The sequence below is a fragment of the Dryobates pubescens genome, chromosome 11 (assembly GCF_014839835.1).
Source record: "Dryobates pubescens isolate bDryPub1 chromosome 11, bDryPub1.pri, whole genome shotgun sequence".
Taxonomy (NCBI): Eukaryota; Metazoa; Chordata; class Aves; order Piciformes; family Picidae; genus Dryobates; species Dryobates pubescens.
This window is the reverse complement of record NC_071622.1, coordinates 17,090,759-17,113,863: the sequence shown is the minus strand read 5'-3', so window position 1 is coordinate 17,113,863 and position 23,105 is coordinate 17,090,759. Positions and strand designations below refer to the sequence as shown.

The following is a 23,105-nucleotide window of genomic DNA, read 5'->3' as shown; positions in this document are numbered from 1 at the left end:
CTGTTCAATATCTTTATTGATGATCTGGATGAGGGAATTGAGTCCATCGTCAGTAAATTTGTAGATGACACCAAGCTAGGGGCAGGAGTTGATCTGTTAGAGGGTGGGAGAGCTCTGCAGAGGGACCTTGACAGGCTGGACAGATAGGCAGAGTCCAACGGCATGAGATTTAACACATCTAAGTGCTGGGTTCTGCACATTGGCCACAACAACCCCATGCAGTGCTACAGGCTGGGGTCAGAGTGGCTGGAGAGCAGCCAGGCAGAAAGGGACCTGGGGGTACTGGTTGATAGGAGGCTGAACATGAGCCAGCAGTGTGCCCAGCTGGCCAAGAAGGCCAGCGGCATTCTGGCCTGTATCAGGAATAGTGTGGCCAGCAGGAGCAGGGAGGTCATTCTGCCCCTGTACTCAGCACTGGTTAGGCCACACCTTGAGTACTGTGCGCAGTTCTGGGCCCCTCAGTTGAGGAAAGATGTTGACTTGCTGGAACATGTCCAGAGAAGGGCAACAAAGTTGGTGAGAGGTTTGGAGCACAAGCCCTATGAGGAGAGGCTGAGGGAGCTGGGGTTGCTTAGCCTGGAGAAAAGGAGGCTCAGGGGAGACCTTATTGATGTCTACAACTACCTGAAAGGAAGTTGTAGCCAGATGAGGGTCGGTCTCTGCTCCCAGGCAACCAGCACCAGAACAAGAGGACACAGTCTCAAGCTGTGCCAGGGGAGGTTTAGGCTAGATGTTAGTTCTTCACAGAAAGAGTGATTGGCCATTGGAATGGGCTGCCCAGGGAGGTGGTGGAGTCACCATCACCGGAAGTGTTTAAGAAGAGATTGGATGAGGCACTTGGTGCCATGGTTTAGTTGATTAGATGGGTTTGGGTGATAGGTTGGACTTCATGATCTCGAAGGTCTTTTCCAACCTGGTTAATTCCATTCCATTCCATTCCACTCCACTCCATTCCATTCCATTCCATCCCATGCAATAATTTGTTATCCCTAAATATCTATTTACAACCACAATGATAAATGATACAGCAAAGAACAGAGTACTGCCTTTGGACTACAGTTGCTGGAAGCACACTGCTATAGTCATACTTCTGACACCCATGTTGTTGTGTAAAACAGCATTTCTGTCTCAATGCCTGGCAAAACCACATGTCCAGAGATCAATAACAAAAACTGAAAAGCAGCAATGAACTACCTTAATGATTGCTGCCAGGGAAATGTTTAAACAAGAACATCTTTAAAAACACAGTATCAGCACAAGATTGTACGATGCCACATATTTGGAGTAATCCTTCAGTTCAAGCAGCTGCATGTTACATGATTATTAAATGGTTCAAGATCATTTTCATACCTTCTGGTTTTCCTTCATGTGTTATTACAACAAGGGGCTTGGTGAAGGTTTTCTTGTTGTGCATCATGGCCAAGATCATATCGACATTGAGAGAGGTGCAAGCTTCATCAGGGGGAATGCACTGCAAGTGGAAAAAAACAGTGTGAAGTCAGGAAATCACCTGTCTGCCAGGAGAACTGTGTCAGCTGCTCAGCTGCTTCATTATCAGTTTTATCCTAAATAATTACCTTTGCCAGTTTGTTACACAGGGGTTGTTTTGAGGCTCTCCAATTTTTCTGTGTAAATTCTTAGATGTGCTTCAGGGCATGACTTTTACCCTCATTAGGAATCCTCTAGCCTTTATGATAGCATTACTATTGAACTTAAATGGTAGTCATTATTTTATTTTACGATAAAAATCTGGTAGTCAAAACTGTAGCCACCAACACGTATGTTGATCAACAATGACAAATCATCTCTAAAAAATACATTTGATGGGGGATGTGCATAAACCCCACAGTAAAAATAAATTCCAAATTCTCAGAAAACATTCTTGAACAACTAATCTGCAACCATTTCTGTTAAACATGAAAAAAAATTTGGCAATTCCTCTTTGTAGCAATCAGACTGCTATATTACATGATATTCTCCATGTCTCGGGAAATTAAATCTACTAGTTTTTGTGCTTTGGGTGTGCACAAGAGGACACAGTCTCAGGCTACGCCAGGGGAGGTTCAGGCTGGATGTTAGGAAAAAGTTCTATACAGAAAGAGTGATTGCCCATTGGAATGGGCTGCCTGGGGAGGTGGTGGAGTCGCCATCACTGGAGGTTTTCAGGAGAAGACTTGATGGGGTGCTTGGTGCCGTGGGTTAGTTGTTTGGGTGGTGTTGGATTGGTTGATGGGTTGGACGCGATGATCTTGAAGGTCTCTTCCAACCTGGTTTATTCTATGTATTCTATGTATTCATGTGATATGCATAGCAAAGATATATCTGAAGCACTTGTGCAATAAAAAGCAATTTCTATTTATCCTACATAAGCATCTAATGAAATTTAAGCAGAAACTGTAAATGGTGCAGTCAAAATACACAACCTCATAACTCTTAAAGATCTTGAGCCCAGAGACAGCATATTGATTACATCAATTCCATGGAAAATAGTTTATTCAATGCACAAATTAAAAAAAAAAAAGTAAAAAAAGACCCCAACCTTATTTTCACCTAAATCACAAGTTCAGACTTTAATAAATTACTGACCTTTGGCAGCCCTTCAATATCTTTGTCTTGGTGTGTACACAAAGTCAACTCGCAGTGAAGAAAGAGCAGAGAGATGTTGAACATTGGTTTGAACATGAAGCTAAATCTTTTTTTGTCCTTCTGCGCATACGGTATCGGAAAGTTCACCTTCTCACTGCTGTAGAATTTAACAGATTCATCTTTAGGACAAATGTTTTCTATAATGGTGTAGTCAGACATTCTATCTGGATTTGAAAATGGGGAAACAAAGCACGTTTGAATGGCAAAGCCCAAGGATCTGTCAGCTTTAGTCACAGACACCTGCATTGAAAAGAAAGAGACAGTAAGATCGCAGAAATGACATTTTTAGTTCACATTTCATTAACATTTTCAACAACTTTGCAAAGCAATTTTCCAGTGCTACTCCCAATATGAACTAAATGTTAAGGGTAGACTGTTGAACTGAGAGGCAGAAAATCTGTGACTTCAAATCCAGCAGCTGTTTATCAGCATAAACAGGCATAAATACAGCAATCCTGCATCTTTCTGAAAGCAGATGAAAAATCCAGTGCAGACCAGACAAGCTGGTAAAGACTGCAACTGCCACCTGAGATGGCACTGCTTCCCTTAGGCACACAGACTATAGTAAGAGCTGCATGGATGTCAATTACTAATTCCATGTTTCTGTATCTGTTTGAAACTTCAACGAAAAAGGAAAACAAAAACACCACACAAAAAATGGAAGGAAGGAAAGCAAAAAACCCAACAACCCCCCCATCCAACCCAGCCAACAAAAACAAACCAAACACCAACAAAACAAACAAAACAAAACCACCCCAACAACAAAACAAGCCACAAAACCCCAACCAATGAAAAGAACCCAAATCATAGAACATAAAATCCCAGGAACAGACAGAACAGAGAAACTACCCCCAGCCATGAGAAGAATGCAGAGGCAGAGAGGAGGTCATGGTCTGACTGGTGGGTGGCATTCCTGTACTGGGGAGGTGGGGGAGCCTCCTGAAAAGCCATAATTTCTTGTGAAATAATTGTTTTAGTTTATTGCCAGTCTGAAATTCATGTTCTTCTATGAAAATAAAATCTTCCAGAGTACTGATGTTCAGCTGGATTGAAATGCAGGCAACAAATGCTACAGAAAAATTTGGGGGGGGGGGGGGGGGAAGTATTGCTCTTAACAACAGAAGTGCTGTGTCTAACCATTAATGCTGCCCAATGAAAAACAGTTCCATAAGAAATCATTTCCTTCTTAGAATGTGTACTTAAATCCAAATGTGCTGCATGTATATTTAAGGAAAAGAGAGAATTCTTACAGATTATGACCCAAGTCAAAACCCAAAATACATTTGCTAATAACAAAATAAATTAAAAAGAAAAAAAAGTTGGAGTCACAGAGGCTGAGAACTGATAGATTTTCCACTGCAAGGAGAAACAGGAGGGAAAAGGCAAAAAAAAATGGCTACTGCCAGGACAGGTGATAAAGAAATCAGAACATCTGTCTAAATAAACAGCTCCAGAACCAGATAAATCCAGAGGGCTCAGAGCCAGTGGAATTCATCCCAGATCACTGAAAGAAGCAGCCAGTTTTATCCAAATGAAAAAAAAAATGTGTCTTTTATAAACACATTTACAACTGAGTGTGACATACTTTCTTTTTGCTTCAACTGCCTTAAGTACTTTTCACTGTGTAGAGAATGCAAAAGAGACAATGCACTGAAACAATACAAAACCCCACACTGGTATCAAATGGGCCACTGTGCTTACCATGTGCAACATGGGCTCACAAAGAGTAACTACCTTGTGCAAGGGAAACATGGCACAGCAATGCTTTGGTCAATATACTCATCTTCCTGGTCTTCTAAGTGCACCACTTGTGATTTACTCGTCTATAAACTGGTTTCCAGTTTTTGCTGACATTTCAGCTCTTGCATTTATTAATGCCTACTGTCATTTGAAAAATGCAGAATTCTTTTCACATGACTCTCTTTAGAAATACTGACTGCATTGGTCATAAGCAACTTAGCAACTCATGGAAATGTTGTCAGGTCCAAAATGGACTGCAAGTTATGGGGACCTGGCTGTTAACTTTGCTGGTCTTATTTACCCACAGCTGTTAGATCTTGTGTGACAGCACTCAAAAATATTGTAACTGATGTTTGTAAGTGGATCAGAGAGAGATCACAATCTGTGTTATCTTTGTAACCCCAGTACACCAGCATGGGGAAGACACAGACTTGTCATCATTTTCTGCATGTATACATCTTTCAGATGCAATTCAGCCATATTACCCAATAAAATAAACCCTGAAGTCTTCATCAGAAAATGCCAGTTCAGAGCAAAAGATCAGAGACTACCTTTAAGTTCTGAAGTGAAAAGCAGATTTGGCAAGAATGACCAATTTACTTCACAGTTAAATTCATCTGTTTTGCAGAAATCCTTTGGTCTTGACCCAAGACATTGTCCTGCTTCTTACCCTACAGTTCCTGTTCTCTGCAGTCATTAAAATACCTACCTGTCTGCCTAAGGCAACGGCACAATGAAACCTTTCAACTGACAAGAACATATCTGGTTCAGTTATGTGGCCTTGGCAAAGCATTTCCATTAATTTGTTTCTCAGTTTGTTACCTCTACGTATATTGGTCCATTCTCATCAACAGAGAAGAGTCCTTGGGAGGGAGCAAGAAACAGGTCTGTTTTATACAGCTCCATGTTGAAGGTCACATTGGTGATGTGTGGTTCAGGAGGCCAGAACATGCCTCTGTCATCCTCTGGCTGGTGCAGTGTGCAATTAAACTGAAATGAAAAAAACAATACAATAACACCCTGAGTCAGGAGTGGTAGCTGCATAAGGAGAAATTTGGAGCATAAAATAGAGGCCCACCCATGCCCTACCTCCTTAGTGCAAATCTTCAATGGGGTCACAAGAAATAGAAGTGAGAAGAAATGTGTTAGAAGACAGATTAATTGCTATACAATTAATGCAATAATGCAAAATAATGCAAGATGTGAAGTGCCTATTACAACAGACATCTCTCTATTGTCAGGTGCAAACCTGAGAGTAACGTACCGCTATTTCAGGCCAGGTCGAGAAAGCAACATCTCCCTCATCAGCATCCCCTGGAAATCCATTATCACCTGATTCCATGTCATCATCATCAAAGCCGCTGCTTTCAGCTGGTGATGACAGCTGAATGACAATCTGCACAAAAGGTATTGCGAATGCATAAAATTAGTTGATAACTGAGCACTCTCTCTTTGGGGTTATTATTTTCCTCTCTCTTCACAACAATGCACAGGGCAAAAGAAGTGCACCAGCTAAGCAGATGGTGAAAGCACATCTTAAACAACCTTGTGCTGAGCATGTAAGACATGTAGGCTATATTTAGAGAATGCTCCTTAGTTTTCCTGCCAGAATTCAGAGCCAGCAAAGACACCATTCTGGGTGCTGGTGTCTGAATGAGCAGCCTAGCATTTCCATTCTATTTCTGGTATTTCTATAACCAACACTGGAAAAAAAAGAAATGGCTTTCTAAAGTGGTTTTTGCAACTTACAATTTCCTTAATGCACTCACAGAAAAATCACTGAAAGTGTTCAGGTCGTTAAAGGATTTTCTCTTATGTCATTTGCATTTGTTTTTTTCAGAGCTGTACAACTGAAAACATGATGTCCATTTCTTATTTTCCCCCTTCTTTTTCTCTGAATTTCTACTGAAATTCCCCCCCACCCCTCATTCTCCTTTTCAACTTTTCCATTTCTTCACCTGAAAATTCCCAGTTTTCCAGTGTTCCACACTCTGCTTCTGTAGGCCCTGCCACCCTTCAGCTAGTCCCCTCCCTTCCAGGACTTCATCTTTGTTTTCTTGGACATAGAGTAACTCTTAAGAAGTGACATACATTTGCTGAGACTCCACATGTGGTGTTTGTTTTTTAGGAGAAATGATCCCAAATACTTAAAGATACCATACATGGCTCAGAATCCCAGTGAGTATCCAAGACATGATGAAGAAAGGAGAGGTGGCAAATATCCATTTTAGTTTGGGTCATAATAGGCAGTATTTAGCTCCAGACACGTGCTAGTCTGTAGTTTGGAAATGTTTCTATCCACAGTCTTGTTTTGGGATTTTTTTTCCTACAGTTAGGTGCTACAGAGTTGCCAGTATTGAATGATTTTAACCAGGCAAGGTCAGATTAGATTGCCTTAGCTGTGTTTGGGTTGGACCAGAGACTTTCCATCATTTGCCAAGGTTACTTCTATGTACTGGAAAGCTCAGAATGAGAAATGTGTCATTACTTTCCAACCCAGATTAGCTGCACTGTACTCAAGCTCATAAACTGAGCCAGTCTGGAGGCAGTCTCTCCAAATCCAACTAGGCTCCTTAGCATCATCACTCATATAGAAGTACTGGAGTCCCCTCATCATGTGCATCAACTGATAGAAAATACAAATCCAAATTAGAAGAGAGAAGCCTTCACAGATCTCTTTTCCTCACATTTTGAAGGCCTTTTTTCACACACAATTTTGGAATAAAAAAACTCCCTTAAAATAATTCAATGTAAGAAGTAAATGGTATTGCTTTGTGCAAATAAAGCTTCATTCCTATTTCTCCTTGAACTTTAAGGTCCCTCCCAGCTCAAGCCATTCTATGATTCCTTACAGCTATGTAATATTGTATGGATAGATCAAAGTTGCATAGGGAAAGGTGGTGGAACCTCTCAGATGGTCCTCAAAGCGCAGTTTTTAAGAAGCATTTAGCTAAAACTCCTTCTTTTTTCCTTTGTGATACTATCAGAAGCACACTGAACGTGCAGCCTTCACACCTCCCTGCATACAAATAAAGACTATAGCTGCAACTAGGTTTGAGCTAGACAGGAAAACATCAGGATGCCTCTTTTTTGCTAAGACTAAAGCTAACAACAATGACTTCCTTGTACCACTATGATATGCAGTGCAGAAGGTGATTCCACTTTGTAAAATACTCACAGAGTTAAAATAAACAATCTTGTTCAAAATGTATGCTGTCCGAGTCCCACATTCGTTCAGCAAAGACTCCAGAATGAAATGGGTGCCATTCATCCTGGCTTTGCAGGAGTGATCCAGCAGCGAGAGCTCTGTCCTTGTGTAGCCGCTAGCCTGAAACAAAGGCGCTTTGTGAGTGGCTGAAACACAATTGTGTTGCTCTTGCTTAAAGTGCAGCTCAGAATACTGTTCATGACTGCTGACAGGAGGAAGTGAAATTCATTGTACTGACATCCAGGGAAGGTCACTCTCTAAATGCTGTTATACATGACAGATGGAATAAATGTAACAGGGAACAAAGAAAACAACAGGTTCATTATTAATCTGCTGATTAATAATGCTGACTCTGTTTGGTCTGAAATGAGCTAAAACAGCTGTCTGTATCAGGCTCTTTTCCACAATGCACATGGACACAAGTAACCTGTCAGCTGGTAGATGGTAAAGACTGATCTATTCTGGTCTCACACAGCTATCAAAAGCAGCTTCTTTGTGCTTTGGAGATTAAAAATTCTGACTGATGCTTGAGTACAGTGATTTTTTCACAGAATCAACCCTGCAAAGCTTTAATCAGAAATCCCTTTACAAAATACCAGACTGTTGCAAAGAGGAAACATGACCCTGAGTTATGGCAAAGAGTATCTACGGTATAGCTCCCTCACCAAACTGATATTTGGTGGGGTTGGGTGGTGATGGCTGTAGATCTTAAAATGTTTTGGTTTTCAATCAAAATAAAATCAAACAATCTGCAACAAAAAGTCTGCCAAAACATGAGAATAAGAGATGACACCAACCTGCAGAGAGTCTTTTTCCACAGCTACTCTCATGACTTTGTCATCACACTTTATTGACAGGGCCACATCAGCACTGCCCTGAACCTCTTCAGGTTCTTTTTGTTTTGAGAGGGAATGCTCAAAGTCATGATTTATTAATGTATCCACTGAATCCTTGGATGGGAAGATTCCTTCTCCCACTGTGTCATGTCTTCCTCTGTTAATGTGAAAAGGAAATGTCAGGCCATCACTTAATGCAGGATTCTTTGGGGCAGGCAGTGGGTTAGCACCCAGCAATTCTGTCAGCTCTGGAGGAATTGAATGGTCTTCTTCATCATTCATCTCTTCTGGAAGGAATGGAAAGGAAAAAAAAAAAAAAAAGAAAAAAAGTAAGATTAAAGAAAAAGGACCAAACAAAACAAAGAAGGGAAAAAAGATAACACTGGGTATTTTTCCTATGCAGAAATGAAGCTCTGGAAGGACATCCGGAGCAGCATCTTTGTACTTTTCAGGTTACTGGCCACAATTCCTTCACTGTTTATTGTTACTGAGGCATCAAATCATAGTATATTTAGTTTCCTTTAGTTATCTGCCTTTTAAGAGCTGAAAATAAACTTTGAGGAGTGGGCCTTTTATGTACAACGACAACCACATAAGTTAAAAAAAAGAAAAAAACAAATTAAAAATCACATATTCAGCAAATACACTGTTTTAGAGCTGCTGAAATAACCTAAGTGCAAATCATTGTGTGAAATTCTTCCTTTATCTGCCCCATCACAAACAGTACTTTTAGTGGTTAAAATTCAGAATTAGTGAAAAAGCAGATGCAACTCCTTTACACCTTCACATCAGCCAAATAACTAATTGGTGGAGTTTTTAATGGTTGCATTTATTCCACTAGCTCAGATGTCTATGGTAGGCCAGCTTAGTCTCTATAACAATTAAGAAGTCTATTTAATTGTCAAGGAAACACTGTGCTCACACTTTGGAAGGGAAAAATAATAAAAAAATTCAAAGCTGGGTTTATTAACTAATGTGATATTCAGTTGCTGAAGTCCATTCCAATGAACACTGAGCGTGGTCAGCTATAACCAGCTTGTGAGTTGGATAAACTACAACCATTTAATTCCACCAGCATCAGGAAACAACACAATTTGCCTGGACTTTACTAATCAAAACCCCACAGATTCTACCTTTTTTGTTAATTTTTTTAACCGACACTCCTCAATATTACCAGCAGTCTTGAAGCAGTGAAAGGGATGCAACCTCCAACAACAGAGCTTCACAACTAAGAAAGCACCTTTCAAATCCTTGAATTCCTGGAAATACAAGATAAACTCTATCTTCAAGCTTACCTGTGTCTTCAAGTTGCAGATGAAATCTGTTAGCGACAGGGGCTTTTGTGTAAGAAGTAACTGGACTATAGTTATGCTCATAAGCCCACTTGATCAAACTCTCATATGATGAGGGAATATCAGGTATTATTGATTTACTCATAGTCATGGATCGTTCTGTTTCTTTTCCAAAACCAACACTATTTGATGTCTGTAAACAACAACAGCAGAAAAAAACCAACAAACCAATAACTTGGTACACTATTTACCATTTCAGGATACTTAAAATCTAATTATGACTAGCTGACTAACATGTTTCTTTATTAAATAACAGTAAACTGAGAACACCTGGGAAATAAAACCAAACTTTGCCGCCTTTGTCACAGAAGTGCTGCATGCATGGAGAAAAGATGCACTCCTTCCTCCCAGACTCTGCCCAGAGTACGATAATCTAAGTAGTCAGAAAGACAGAGTTACAGCCTTTTATATAATGCTGTATATTCTTCAAAACTGACTTCTGAGGGGAAGTGAACTCTGACACCTGAAGATGACAACTGATTTTTCAAATGTCCCCTTTGTTTGATTTAGAACATTACTTAAGCTACCTATGGGAAAACATTTGTTCAAATGAGCATTACTAAAAAAAGGCAAAACGTAGCATGTTTGTGAAGTAGTGCTGATACCAGCTAATGCTTTAAATTCAGCTGTCACTGAGGACACTTTGTGCCTCTCTGAATGAGCTTCATACTTCCTGCAAAATGATGAGTAGGCTAAACAGGAATGAATTAAATGCTTAATAGAAGGGTGAGTGACAGTATGCATGTTTGTGCAAGGCCAAACTACTTAAAAGACAAAATATACTTCCTGCATGTATATCAATTTTAAAATGTAATATACAATGTAAGTTTTACACATTGATACTCATAAATGCACTCAACGACCTCTTAGTTTTATCATTAAGTAACTACAAATAACAGCTTGTCAAAGATGACCGTGGAATACACACGAGTCACACAATTGCTTAGCTGGTGTTTTACTCTAAGTGCTTTATAATAATAATAATGATAATAATAATAAACCAGGTTGGAAGAGACCATCAAGATCATCGTGTCCAACCCCTCAACCAATCCAACTCACCTAAACAACTAAACCATGGCACCAAGCACCCCATCAAAAGTGCCACATTTTCTTGTCCAAATGGGCAAGTCAAAGGAATAAAACAGTCATCTCTAGCTGTTAGAGGGGCAGTTAGAAACTGTTCACGGTATTACACTTTAACTTGCTTTTAAGTGCTTGGCATCTTAAACATGTATTCATACAAAGCTAAGTACATATGTATTTATTCACAACATTACTGTTACAACAATCACATCAATGACTAAAGAATAAGCTGAACACACACAGAGCAGGAAAAGCATGAGAATGTACTTATCAATGCATTTGAATTGCACTTTCTATATGCAGATGATACTATTGAAAACTCTACCACAAACACTTTCATTTCCATTCGTGATTACTTTCTCCACAATCTTTAAAATCCCCACTGTTAATTATTTTCCATTCTACAACACTAAAAGATTGACTGCCTTGATCTCTTGTCCAAATCACTTTCAGTGGTCATATAGACCTACTATGAGGCTACCCCAACTTTGCTCAATGTCCCTCCCTGCTTGCCTCCTCTTTATTTTTGGTGTCATGAGGAGACAGCTGAACAAATATTATCTCAGAATTTTACTGTCCTAGATGGCAACTGACCATTTCCAGGGTGTGTTTTCATGTTTCCATTACACACTGAGCTTGTATGCGTTCAGTCCTGCATCACCCCTATGAAGAAAACTGAGCACAAGGCTTTCAGGAATGTCCATACCTTCTTCCATTTGCCTTCCTTGCCAACACCTTCAAGCAGAATTTATGAAACCAGGCATTCAGAGACACCTACTAACCTACTCAGAATAGAGGGAGATCATTTCAGAAACTGGTGGGCTGCTGTTCTCATAGAAAGCACAGTCCCTCCACACTTTTGAAACCCTCAGAGACTTGGTTCTGTGCATTTCACCTCTCCCTCTTTGCTCAGCACGCTTACTGTCACTTCTTTGTCCACTGTGCAACCCTTGGTTTTGTAACAGGGCACTTAATCCAAAGGAAACAACGTGAACGAGTCCACAAGCACAGAGGGTTGATGCAAGGACAGACTGCAAACAGGAGTTCCACAGCCTGGGAGGAAGCACTGCATGTCAATTAAGTGCAATTACTTTATCTAAACTAGTTGCATTTTACTGTGGTTGGTTTTTTTTGGGGTTGTGTCCATCTTCTTTCAGATTTTCAAAAACCACAGCAATCTGGGAGATGAGCTAGATGAACTAAAGAGACTGTTTTATTTTTTGTCTGTGAACTTAGACCTTAACTCATAGTCCTGGGTTTGAGGCAGCTTAGCACTAACCTTTCCCTCTTGGTTTGCCAATCCCCTCAAGACAGCTCTTATTTGTACTGAGGGCAAAAAGTTAGGAAAATTGAAGTGCATGGAACTGCTTCAACTAATAAAAAGAACATTGTGAAACATTACCTAATTGTTTAGTAATGTTTTTATGCATTGTCTAAATTTGGGCTTGGAAATGCCTTCAGCTTAATAGAGATATGAACAGATCCTAAATGCTGGATGTACAGGCTTTTGAATGACATGGGGGTGTTTTAATTCCCTCCTACATCCCCCTCTAAATAAAGAACAAACATGTTCCAAAAATTCAGCATCTATATAAATGAAGCAGTACAGCAAACAGTTACTCACAAACCCTTACATAAACATACAAAGTCTTTTATATACTGACATGTCCATATATAGTATTACTTTCTCTTTGTTAACCTAATTACCTTCTGCAACTCATTATGGAAAGAATTTTCAATTATACTTATTACTTGTACTTTCAATAAAGAACAACTTCAAAAAGAACAGCAGCCTTTCTTTTCTATACTCAAGTGCAGCACTTGAGACATTTAAAAATCCTCCAATTCCTCTCCCTGAACACTCATAATCTGTAAAGAGGTAGCTTTATGCATATGTTCTCCAAGCGTGACGTGAAACAATGCACAATTTTCTAGCCTGTGAAAGTGAACTGTGAAAGGACTAAATATATAGTTAGTAATGAATTTTATGTAATAACCAGAATGAAACTTTCTAGTTAAGCATGGGTTTTTGCCCTTCTGCTTACACGTATAGTAATCCCAGGCAACTAAACTTGACCCTTCTTGTTTACGACCTACAGAACAACTACAAGATCATAAAATGTCTGTAAGATAAAAACATGCCAGAGATCAAAATGGAATTTCATCACTGACTTTAGGTAATTCTTCCATTTAATTTTCTGAGAAATTATGACATTAATTTCCCTCACTCGCAAAATCTAGCACGAAATCCTGCCTGCCAATCTGTCCTCTTCAAAGATTTAGACCAAGCAGCCTTTGGACCCTGTCAGAATCACCCTTGCACACATTTAAAGGAGAAAGCTAATAAGCAAAGTAAAGTACACAAAAAAACACAGGTAGCTGAATTTTGAGAATGGATCTTAGCTACAGCTAAACTGTTAATCGGGAGGGCAGCGGGTGGTCCTGAGCAAACATTCAGCTCCTAACTGATCACTTAAGATGGAAATAGGCCACAGATTTATAGGCTGCAAGATTAAGTCCAATTTTATTTATTTCAGAGCAAGGGAAAACACATTTTCATAGCAGAAATGCTGTTGACACAAAGCCTGAACCAAAAATCACTGAACCAAAACCTTCAATTTTGTGTAAGTGTAATTTGAGAGGTTTAACTCTAGAGATCCTGGGATTAATCTTTAGTTAAAACTTCTTTGTGGAGGAGGCGATGTGCGGTCAATTTGACCAAACACTTGCTGGGGCAGAAGTACTGGCAGGGAAGAGAGCTAGAGACTACTACAACCACAAGTGGAAGGAGTAAAAAAGTTTCCACTACTAAAGGGATGTGGGTGTGTACTGCATATCCAAGACTATCTGCTCTTTACTCAGAAACATCTTTCCAACTTCTGAGATGAACCTGTAGGTGCACTCACCATGGTAACAGCCAAAAGGGTGATGAACACCTGGCTCCGTGTTCAGGGCAAACCCTTGGCTTCTGTGATTTGCTGGCCATTTTAATAACCCATATATTAAAAGTTAATGTGAAAAAAATACATTGTTTATTCACTCCTTGAAATGCAGTAATTTGAAAAAGCAGCTAAGTGAGAGAAAATTCAGAAATCGGTTCGGTCTAGCATTGCATCACATTTCAAAGGATTCTATACTGCTGCAGTAGATTGCTCAGAAAATAAAGGTGTCTTAACTTACAATCACTTCCAGTTTTCCCTGGACATCATGTGACTTGATAACCCAATTGACAGACTTCTTACACTTGAGGATAAGTGCAACGTCTCTGACAAGTTTGGCACCTGGTTGTGATGGTTTAATGTCAATGATTATATCCACCTGGAAAGCACTGTACGTGGAAAATAAAGAACAAGTTAGACCAGAATGCTAGAAATTTTCAGCTATCAAACTTCTTCCAATCCATCATGTTTCCACTGTCTGGCCAGCTGATTAAAATGCTGGAGATTATCCCAGGCAACATAACATGTGCAAAACAGATTGTTATTCTCCATACGCTTAAAAGATTTTGCATAACAATAGAAACAAATATTTTTCAGACAAATAAGATTTCTGCCTTTTGTTTTCAAGAGGTGTGCTATTCATTTCAGCTATTATTTAGAGCAGGTTAGTTACATACCTAATAGTCTGCTTTACAATAAAGTAAATATTGTTTACTTATTTCACTGTGACAGTGCCTAAGTATAGCTGTTTCAGTTTCCTCTGGCTATGACTATTAAAGCTCAAAATAAAATACCTTTAAAAAAAGGAAAACGATAAACTAAGCAGGTTAACAGACATTAAAGTGGAAAAAATAATAAGACAATGCACAAACACTACATTTGGGGGCATCTCCACCTAGCCAGCTCAGTTGTGGAAATTGCCTCGCTTAGGATCTTGTGTGTGTTGAGGAATCAAGCCATGTATCGAGTTTCCAAGACTTCTGGATATATACTTACTTGAAAAAGAAAAGAAAGCAGATGTGCAGCCCACTGCTTGATGGAAAATAGATGAACACTATCCAGATTTTCAAGACATCAGTAAAATAAGAAGAGCAAATGCACCCATCAATAACATCTCTTTGTGCAAAATACTAATTCAACAGAAAAATCTTTACTTCCAGACCCTCTTAGGGGCCATGTGTCACAAGAACGCGCTCACCTCCAAGCACAGGTTTCAATCAATATTCTGCACAGAGAATTAGTGTATCTTGGGACTTTTGTTTCACCTCCCACAGTTTTCAAACATGCATAGCTCAGCTTCTGCATGTTTCTTTGTGGATATAAACTTTGTAAAGATAGCTGTGGATAATACACAGAACTAAAAACAAAGCAAGAGGAATTTAGCTTTTTACTTTCAATAATAAAGCATTCAAACATTTTCCAGTGTTATCATCTAAAAACCAAATTCCTATCATTCTATTAGCCAAAGCCAAAAGCCCAGGGGGCTCAGAGACAAGGCTGGCATTGCGTAACACTGCAAGAGTCTCAAAATGATGGTGATGCCAAAGAACAGCTCTGTTCAGGATGGGGCCACAGTTCATATCACAAAGGCAGATCATTAGGGCTCACCTACTCCATTTTCCCTGCATCACAGCGATTTCTTACACTTGCAAGGTTGCCATGCGAGAATATTATCAGGCTCTAGGTTCATCTTGCAATGAGATAATTACCCTTTTTGCAAAGACCCCCTCTCCCACCTCTGTTTCCCTGTGTGCCTTCCTTATTAGGAATATACTCAAATGTAACTCCATGAGGAGCACAACCAGACAATGTTGGATATCCAGTGTCTGCAGTAGGCAACTACCCCTTAAATTCAACTGGACACTTAATGGAAAATACCATTTGATTCTGCAGACCAACTGTGGACCAATTACCACAGACCACTGATCACTTGTGGCCTCTGGACCAGTGTTTGGGAGCCACTGCCCTGGGCACTGTATGACAGCCATTCCTACCTTTGACAAGTCAAGATTACTTTTAACCTCTCTCTCACCAAAATCATGCAGTGGTCCCATCTTAAACCCTGTCAAATGCTACCCTAATGCATATTCCCTTATTCACTTTAATCTTGGAAAAATTGAATTGACTGAGCAGGAACAGGGGTAGGATACAGTCCATAAAAACTATGCTTTCCAGTCTTGTCCAGAAAAGTCCTGGGATCATGAAGCAAAATCCAAACTCTTTATATATTGAAGAATTAATTTCTATTTAAGGCAAAGTACTAATGCTTGAGCTCTTCTTCTGTGGATGAAAAGGCTACTTGCAGTTGATTTTTTTTGATAGACAGGTGAAATATTTAGCTGTGATTTCAAACAGATTTATTATATTTAGATGATACTTTACCTGTATGGATTGGAATTTGGAGTGATTAGCTCAATGATATGAACTTCTCTTTCTTGCACTAAGTTAGACATAAGGCATCCTTCTGCTGTTTTTGGTTGTAGGTACCCCGCAAGGTAATTTAAAGAAAGAAAATTCTTTTCTATGTTGCACAAGGGAGGAAAAACTTGATCTGGAGGAAGAAAAAAAAAAAAAAGAAGAAAGCATATTCACTTTTATAGATAGGTATCAGCTTAGATGCATGGACATACCTCATCGACTTCAGTGCAGCACTGTATTTTATGATGTAGGTTTTCGGCTTAAAGGCATATCTATTATCTATTATAAGCAATTAAGACAAATCAACATGATATTGAAAGAAACACACTGCTGATGTAAAAGATATACTTCAAAATGAACAGTTTCTATTTATGGACTTAAGTATTTAATGAAAGAAAATATCTTGAAAGAGAAATCAGAAAACAACACTGAAGCAAAACAAATGAGCATTTTCCAAAGTAAATAAAATACATCTAATTAGTTCCTTGAACCTGCAGAGAAAAAACCCTCTTTCTTTTGAAATTAACTCATAGAAAACTTTTGGGCTTAATTCCTTCTCCTATTAGAAGATGTTTTGTTTTTGTTACTATAAACTTATGACATTTAAAGGATCACAGAAATTATTTTTCTATGTCCTTACTTGATATATTTTCCTATGTATTGCGTAGTCAGAGTCAGTGTTCTCTAGAAATACTGACGTTCTCTTGTGCATGGGAAATTGAATATGGCAAGAAAAGAATGAAATCATTTCTTTATATTAAGGAAGTCTGACCATAATATCTGTAACTGAAATAAATAAATTCTAGAGTAGGTAATCAATCTCTCTTTTGGTGTTAGCTGCCTATCCGATCACGAGCACTAACTAGTGCACAATGCAAAACATAAAAAATAGTCACTTGGTATGAAGTTGTCGTGCACAGCCTACATTGCTGTATCCCTGGAAGTATTTCCATTTAAAAATCAGGAATACTTCTGGTGGCACATTTTTATTTCTGAGACAGCTTTACACAAGAATTGCCAAAGTACAAAGAAGTTCAAAGATGCAAAGTCCTGTAAGACTACAATTCCAAATGCAAGGCTCTTTGACCTTTGCTTTACAAAGATGATTTTCCTATTAAGGGCATTAGCAAGACAGAAAAAAAAAATATTAGAAATCAACTATAATGCATCATGTGTGCAAAAGTGTGGGTGAACTCTTAAAAGCTGAGCTGAGACTACTGTTAGTAGTTTCTCCATAAATGAGCTGAAATGTCAACCCTGAAGAGCATTTGTGTGTGGTATACAACTTTGCAGGGAAACCAGCGACTCCTGTGACCCTGGGCAGTGTGGAAACAATTAGGGGAGTTTCTTCTCCTGATCTTAGACAAAGTGGCCTTTGAATATCAACCTTACTGTCCTCCCCACAGAATCTGTGAAAGCTGTATGAGGCTCTAACTATTCATACTGGCCAAGCAAAGCACTTCTCTAACATCTGGTATGTGCACTGCCTGATTAGCCTTGAATGCAGCTGCGGTTCTGCTAGCTCCTCCCACAACAGTACAGAATGGAAAATGATCTCAAATGATCTACAATGAGCCTGAAGTTATATATACACATATATACAAACAGATGGAGATATGAGGTATTTGCTTCTCAGCTGCTATACGACACAACTCAAGCCATAAAAGAACAGCCCCGGAGTAGTTTGTGGATAACTACCCCACATGCTATTGCTTGCCTTTGCAAAGAACCCGATTCCTGTTCCTGGCACTTCTGGAGCTCTCCAGACGCGCTGCTCTTGCTGCCACTACTGCAGGGGCTCCCCAGCCTGGGCCTCTGCTTGACAGCACACTTTTCCGCGGCAGGAAATTTTAACCCTGTCACTGGCCACTTGATGTACACATTTACTTCCCCTTCACCAAAACATTACTCTTACCGCTTACCACAAACTGGGGTGGAACAGAAAAGGGGATCCATTTTATCTTTCCTTGCTTACTACTTATCTTTTTCTTTTTAATTTCAGGGCTGTCTATTTAGTTTGGAAAGGGACTGCAGGTGTCTGCAATCAATTGAAAATCTTACCAAACCAGCTAGCAAACAGTCAGTTTATGGGCCTTGTGCCTCTCTAATCTCCACAGACACCCAATATGGAATCAGAAATGAGGTTTGCCTGCCAAACCCTCAAGGGAGGCTCTCTGGCCAGCACGCCCAGGTGTCATGAGGCCCTGCTCGCCAGAAGCACGTGGTGGAGGAGTGTGCAGCAGCTAGCAGCTGCCTTCCCCTCCTGCGTATGCCAGGCTGCTTGGCTGAGGATGGAGAATTGCACAGTGGGATCTGTAGTTTCCGTGGGCAGCACTTACATTTTACAGACCAGGACAGACACCATCTGCTCTATACTGCACAAATTAGGTGCCATCTGCAGATCCTTGGCTACATTGGATACAAGTTCAATATCCCAGATAAATATCATGAGAAGGCTTTTGTGAAAATTAGAGCTGTTAATCAGGTGTCACTCTACAAGACTGGCACCCAGGGCAGCAGCAATTTGATTCAGCAGAGTCTGAGCTGAGGTTTGGAATCTTCCTAAGCTACTCTGATGGCAGGGCTTTTTCACACATGCTTTTCAGTTTAATAGCCTTCAGCACAACGTGATCAGAACCTCAACTGATACTTAATGGTAGAATATAAATGAAGGTGGGGAAGGGGATGCAGCAGTCTCTGGAGGGAGTGTGGAAACTTTGCTACCTCCTTCACTACTCGAATCAAGAACAAGAAGCCCACTTCTTGTGCCTCCTTCCTCCAAGCCCTCATTCTGCTCCCCTTAAGTTCGCACTGTGCTGCTCACCATCCCTACAGTATTTGATCAGCCACTCTTTAAAACTGACAGCATTCAGATGCACTTGGCCCTAACCCAGTTTGCTAGTTCGCTCAGCTGCCTTTCATTTGCAGCTTCAAAAGTGATTTCAGAGACCCATGCTGTCAGAAGCAATTTTTATTCTATGAAAGATGACCCTTCTTTTGATCTTTTTGTCCTCTGGCTTGCATTTTGTATTTGCTGTATTCAGACACAGTCTTCATTCCAAAATGTTACATCCTCTCATTTCAGATTTTCTAACCTGAGTGAAGCTGCAATACAGACAGTTACATCAATACTGTCATTAAATTCTGTATCCATTACGTAGCAAGGAACTACTTCCTATAAGGCCTGCAGATTTGGAGTAATACTGGATGTGATTAACAGACTGGCAGCTGAGAGTAAAGCACTTGAGGAGTGTGAGCATTGTATGAAAAGCCTGAAACATCCATCAGCGCGTGCAGCAGCTTGTGGAATCCATTGATTCTGTCATTTGCTCTGCAGAGAAGCAGACCAGGTTCATGTCCCATGTGGTTTCCACAGAAATCCCTGCATGACTGCTGCAGATCAAGAGCCGCCCCTTTCCCCACCCCAAACACATGCATAACCCCCACATGCACACATACTCCTTTTTCCTGCCAAGAATTTAAATAAAAATCAAATATGGTTACAGCTGAGCTAGTTTGTGGGAGCTTTCTCAGAAACGGTCTGTTTTGGTTGCCTGCCAAGTTCCATTTTGTGTGCTTACTCCGAACAAAATTGTGTTTTAACACATTCTAAAGATGATGCAAAGCTCTCCTATTTAGCTGCCTAGTTTGACTGAAGACATGCAAATCAAGATTTTACCTGGGTTTTGATATATCTAATTAAATGTTAATCTCTGCAACACAGAGACCACTACTCCCATGTATGCATTCCAAAAGCACTTTAATAAGCTAATAAATATATCTCTGAATGATTTTCTGGCACTAAAATCCAAGACTAATGCCAAGCAGAACAAAAACCATGCAGGGGAATCCTTCACAAATTTGGCAGGATTTGGATAAAACCAACGTAGGTGTGTTCTGATTTTGGGGGGCAAGCCTCATGCTTCAGGAAACCAAATGATCAGATACAGGTGGTTAGGAAAGAATGTTTTCTCCACCGGAGGTTTTCTGGGTAGTTCTTTTTTCTTTTCTTTTCTTTTTTTTTTTTCTGTGTGGGATTTGGTTTTGGTTTGTGTGTGTGTTGGCTGTTTTTTAGCCAACTAGTCCAGCTATTCAGGAGTTTCTCTGGAAATACTGTTGAAGTACTATTAAATTAGGCTGCTGATGCGAGTAAATGCTGAGCCCACCAGTACTTGTTGATAATATGTTTGATTCCTCCTTTCCCCATCACTGTACTTCTTGACAGAACAATTAGTTTCAAAACATCTGGACCAGGAGCTGTAATGCAATCAGTTCCAGTTCATTCTTACCAGCCTTGATTCTTGCTGCCTTTGCTTCAGCCTAATGCTGGATGTTTGCTTCAGCCTAATGCTGGATGTTTGCTTTAGCCTGAACTCACATGACATGTTCAGAAAATTAAAAGAACAGTGAATTGCAGGCCATTAAGTAATGAATACTGACATCATAAAACATCCTATAACTGTTACAAAGAAAACTTCACTCCCCTTTGTCCTGCACTCCTTACAAAGTTACTCCAACTATTTTCCGGAAGACTAACTTGAATAGAGGTACACAGAGCATAAAGCCTCCTGAACCAACTGCCTTGCTCCATGAATGTTGTGAAGAGTCATGGCTCTTGTGCTCTCCATGGTTTATGACCAACTCAGGTGGAACTCCCCTGAAAAAAGACATGTATTGTGATAAGCAGCCAGCTGAGGGAAAGCACAAGCCAGAAGGTGCTGCAGAGGCTTATAATGTTGAACTATTCCAACAACGCTCAGCTACAGAGCTATGGCTCAAACCCTACCCTAATACAGTCCTGTGAAATCCCTGAAGAGTTGGAGCTCTAGGCACCTTATGAGATTGGCATGTGGGTCACAGGAATGGGAAATCTTTCTCCTTGGGATGAAAACACACAAGGATATCAGACTGAAGCAACTTATCTTGTTGAGGAAAGCAGTAATTCTTTGCCCAGAGTAGTCACTGGTTTTCTAGAAACTAGCCCTACCTCAGGTTCCCCACTTTGGTCTTTTAGTCAAAGACACCTAAACAATCACCATGAGTAATTGAATTTCTTTTAAAAGGTAAATTTTTGACCAGTGTAAGATTCTGGCCAACTGCATCCACGTTTATAAGCATAAAATGATGGCACTGGTATCCATTAAAATTTGGCTAAATAAAAGGTCTGGTCTTTAGACTTGTTCTTATTTCACTGTCTCACCCTTTCATAACACATCTCTTGGAAAATGAGAGGCATGACTAAACAATAAAATGAAAAACGTAGAAGAGTACTGCATCAATACGTACTCTCAGCATCTATAAATGCCTATCAGTTCTGTTGGGTTTTTTTACCTTCTCCTACTTTAATATAGATGTTTCTTGATATTTTGAGTTCAGTGAAAGACGTTACTGCTCCATATTCCTTCTGGGCCCACTGTAGCAGGTGTTCATTTCTCTCAGGAAAAAGCTTTTCTTCTGTTTCAGCTGACAAGGAGAAATTTCCCTTCTCAAACTGAACGACGGAACCTAAAGACACCTGATGGGAATAAAAGCATGTTTAGAGACACCTAATGGGAATAAAACCGTATCTTTAATGTGGTACATTTATCCACACAGACAGGTAGTACGTTTCAGCAATGTAATCTGTCACACATAAACACATTCACTGAAGATGATTACAGCTTATTTCCAATATGGCCTAAATTTCTCACGGCTTACCATCTGCATAATGATTCCTTTTTCAGAGTGGGTTTGTTTTGTTTTTAATGAAGCACCCACCAGAGTTGGGGTATTGATGGCAGCTGAATAAGAGGGCTCTGAGCCACTTTCCAAAGTCATACTGTTGCAGAAGTGGTATGATGGTGCTTCAAGGGGAGTTGAACTGTGGGGATGAAGGGAAGGCTGGAAGACAAGAGGAAAACTATGGAGAGAGTAAAGTGATTATGCTTGGAGGAACTGAAGAGAGAGAAGGATGTGAAGCTCAACAAAACTGGCAACTATTCAAGTAACTCCCAGATCAGAAAGAACATATCGGAGCTCAGTTACAGATAAATGCCAACAGAGAAACAAAAAGTGAAGAAGTAGAAAAGCTAGGAGAAAGGGAAGATATTTACTGTTCCTTTATATACAGGAAGGGAGGAAATTCTTTAGTCTAACACATATGCATCTTCACACATCTTTAGAAAAATCCTTACAAATAGGTTACACTAATTCAGGTCTTGACTAGAAAAAACTAGAATGTTGTTTAAAATTGTAAAAAAGAGGGGAAAAACCCCAACCAGTAAGTAGAAGTGTAACAGGTTCTGTGGGAAATGGCAAGTTTCAAATAGTTCATTGGAGTGGCAATAGCATCATTCAAGAAAAGAAGGCAGCACAAGGTCAGATTCTTTGATTGCAACCTGCTTCAGCTTCCACCGGCCTTGAGAGAAAAACAAGTAATTCCAGACTGACTGGAAAGCATGATCATTCCAACAGCACTTCTGGTCTTTCCTGCTCCTGCAGAGGGGTGTGGCCAACACTTTCAGAACAATTCACCTCTCAAGAGGTCCCTATAGCAAATGGTGAAAGAGCACTCCTTCATCCACCCAACCCTAGGAGCCATCATCATCCTATCCATGCATTTCATTGTATCTTCCTTCAAGGTGCTTGAGGACTGGGGCTTGAATGCCCTACTTGAGCTGCTCCTTTCATGAACACTCTTACTAAGGTCTAAAAAGTCCAAACTCATGAATAACATGTATTTGCCTGAGAAGGCCAGATGAGTATGTTTTCAGATTTGAACGTATCAGTGAAGATTTCTTTGGACACATTCCTTCTAGTAATGTGTAAACTGTGCTTGCCCAGATATAACACACAACCTCTACTTCCAGACTGCTGCAGTAGATGACACTTTACAAAAGAAGTA

The 23,105-nt window shown here is 39.9% G+C and overlaps 1 protein-coding gene across 3 annotated transcripts in view; it reads right to left on the bottom strand.

Annotated features, from left to right (window-relative positions):
- The window catches only part of TGFBR3 (transforming growth factor beta receptor 3), a 109,976-nt gene that overhangs the window by 13,291 nt on the left and 73,580 nt on the right, over positions 1 to 23,105 (bottom strand). For 2 of the 3 annotated variants that reach the window (XM_054165158.1, XM_054165159.1), the window contains exons 5-14: positions 21,554 to 21,737; positions 16,187 to 16,355; positions 14,046 to 14,193; positions 9,726 to 9,915; positions 8,392 to 8,717; positions 7,565 to 7,714; positions 5,651 to 5,782; positions 5,209 to 5,376; positions 2,587 to 2,886; positions 1,351 to 1,471 (exon numbers count right to left, since the gene is read on the bottom strand). In XM_054165158.1, the coding sequence (XP_054021133.1) occupies positions 1,351 to 1,471; positions 2,587 to 2,886; positions 5,209 to 5,376; positions 5,651 to 5,782; positions 7,565 to 7,714; positions 8,392 to 8,717; positions 9,726 to 9,915; positions 14,046 to 14,193; positions 16,187 to 16,355; positions 21,554 to 21,737 (1,888 nt within the window). The remainder of the gene's footprint in view (positions 1 to 1,350; positions 1,472 to 2,586; positions 2,887 to 5,208; positions 5,377 to 5,650; positions 5,783 to 7,564; positions 7,715 to 8,391; positions 8,718 to 9,725; positions 9,916 to 14,045; positions 14,194 to 16,186; positions 16,356 to 21,553; positions 21,738 to 23,105) is intronic. The other variant, XM_054165160.1, reaches the window with a different exon arrangement.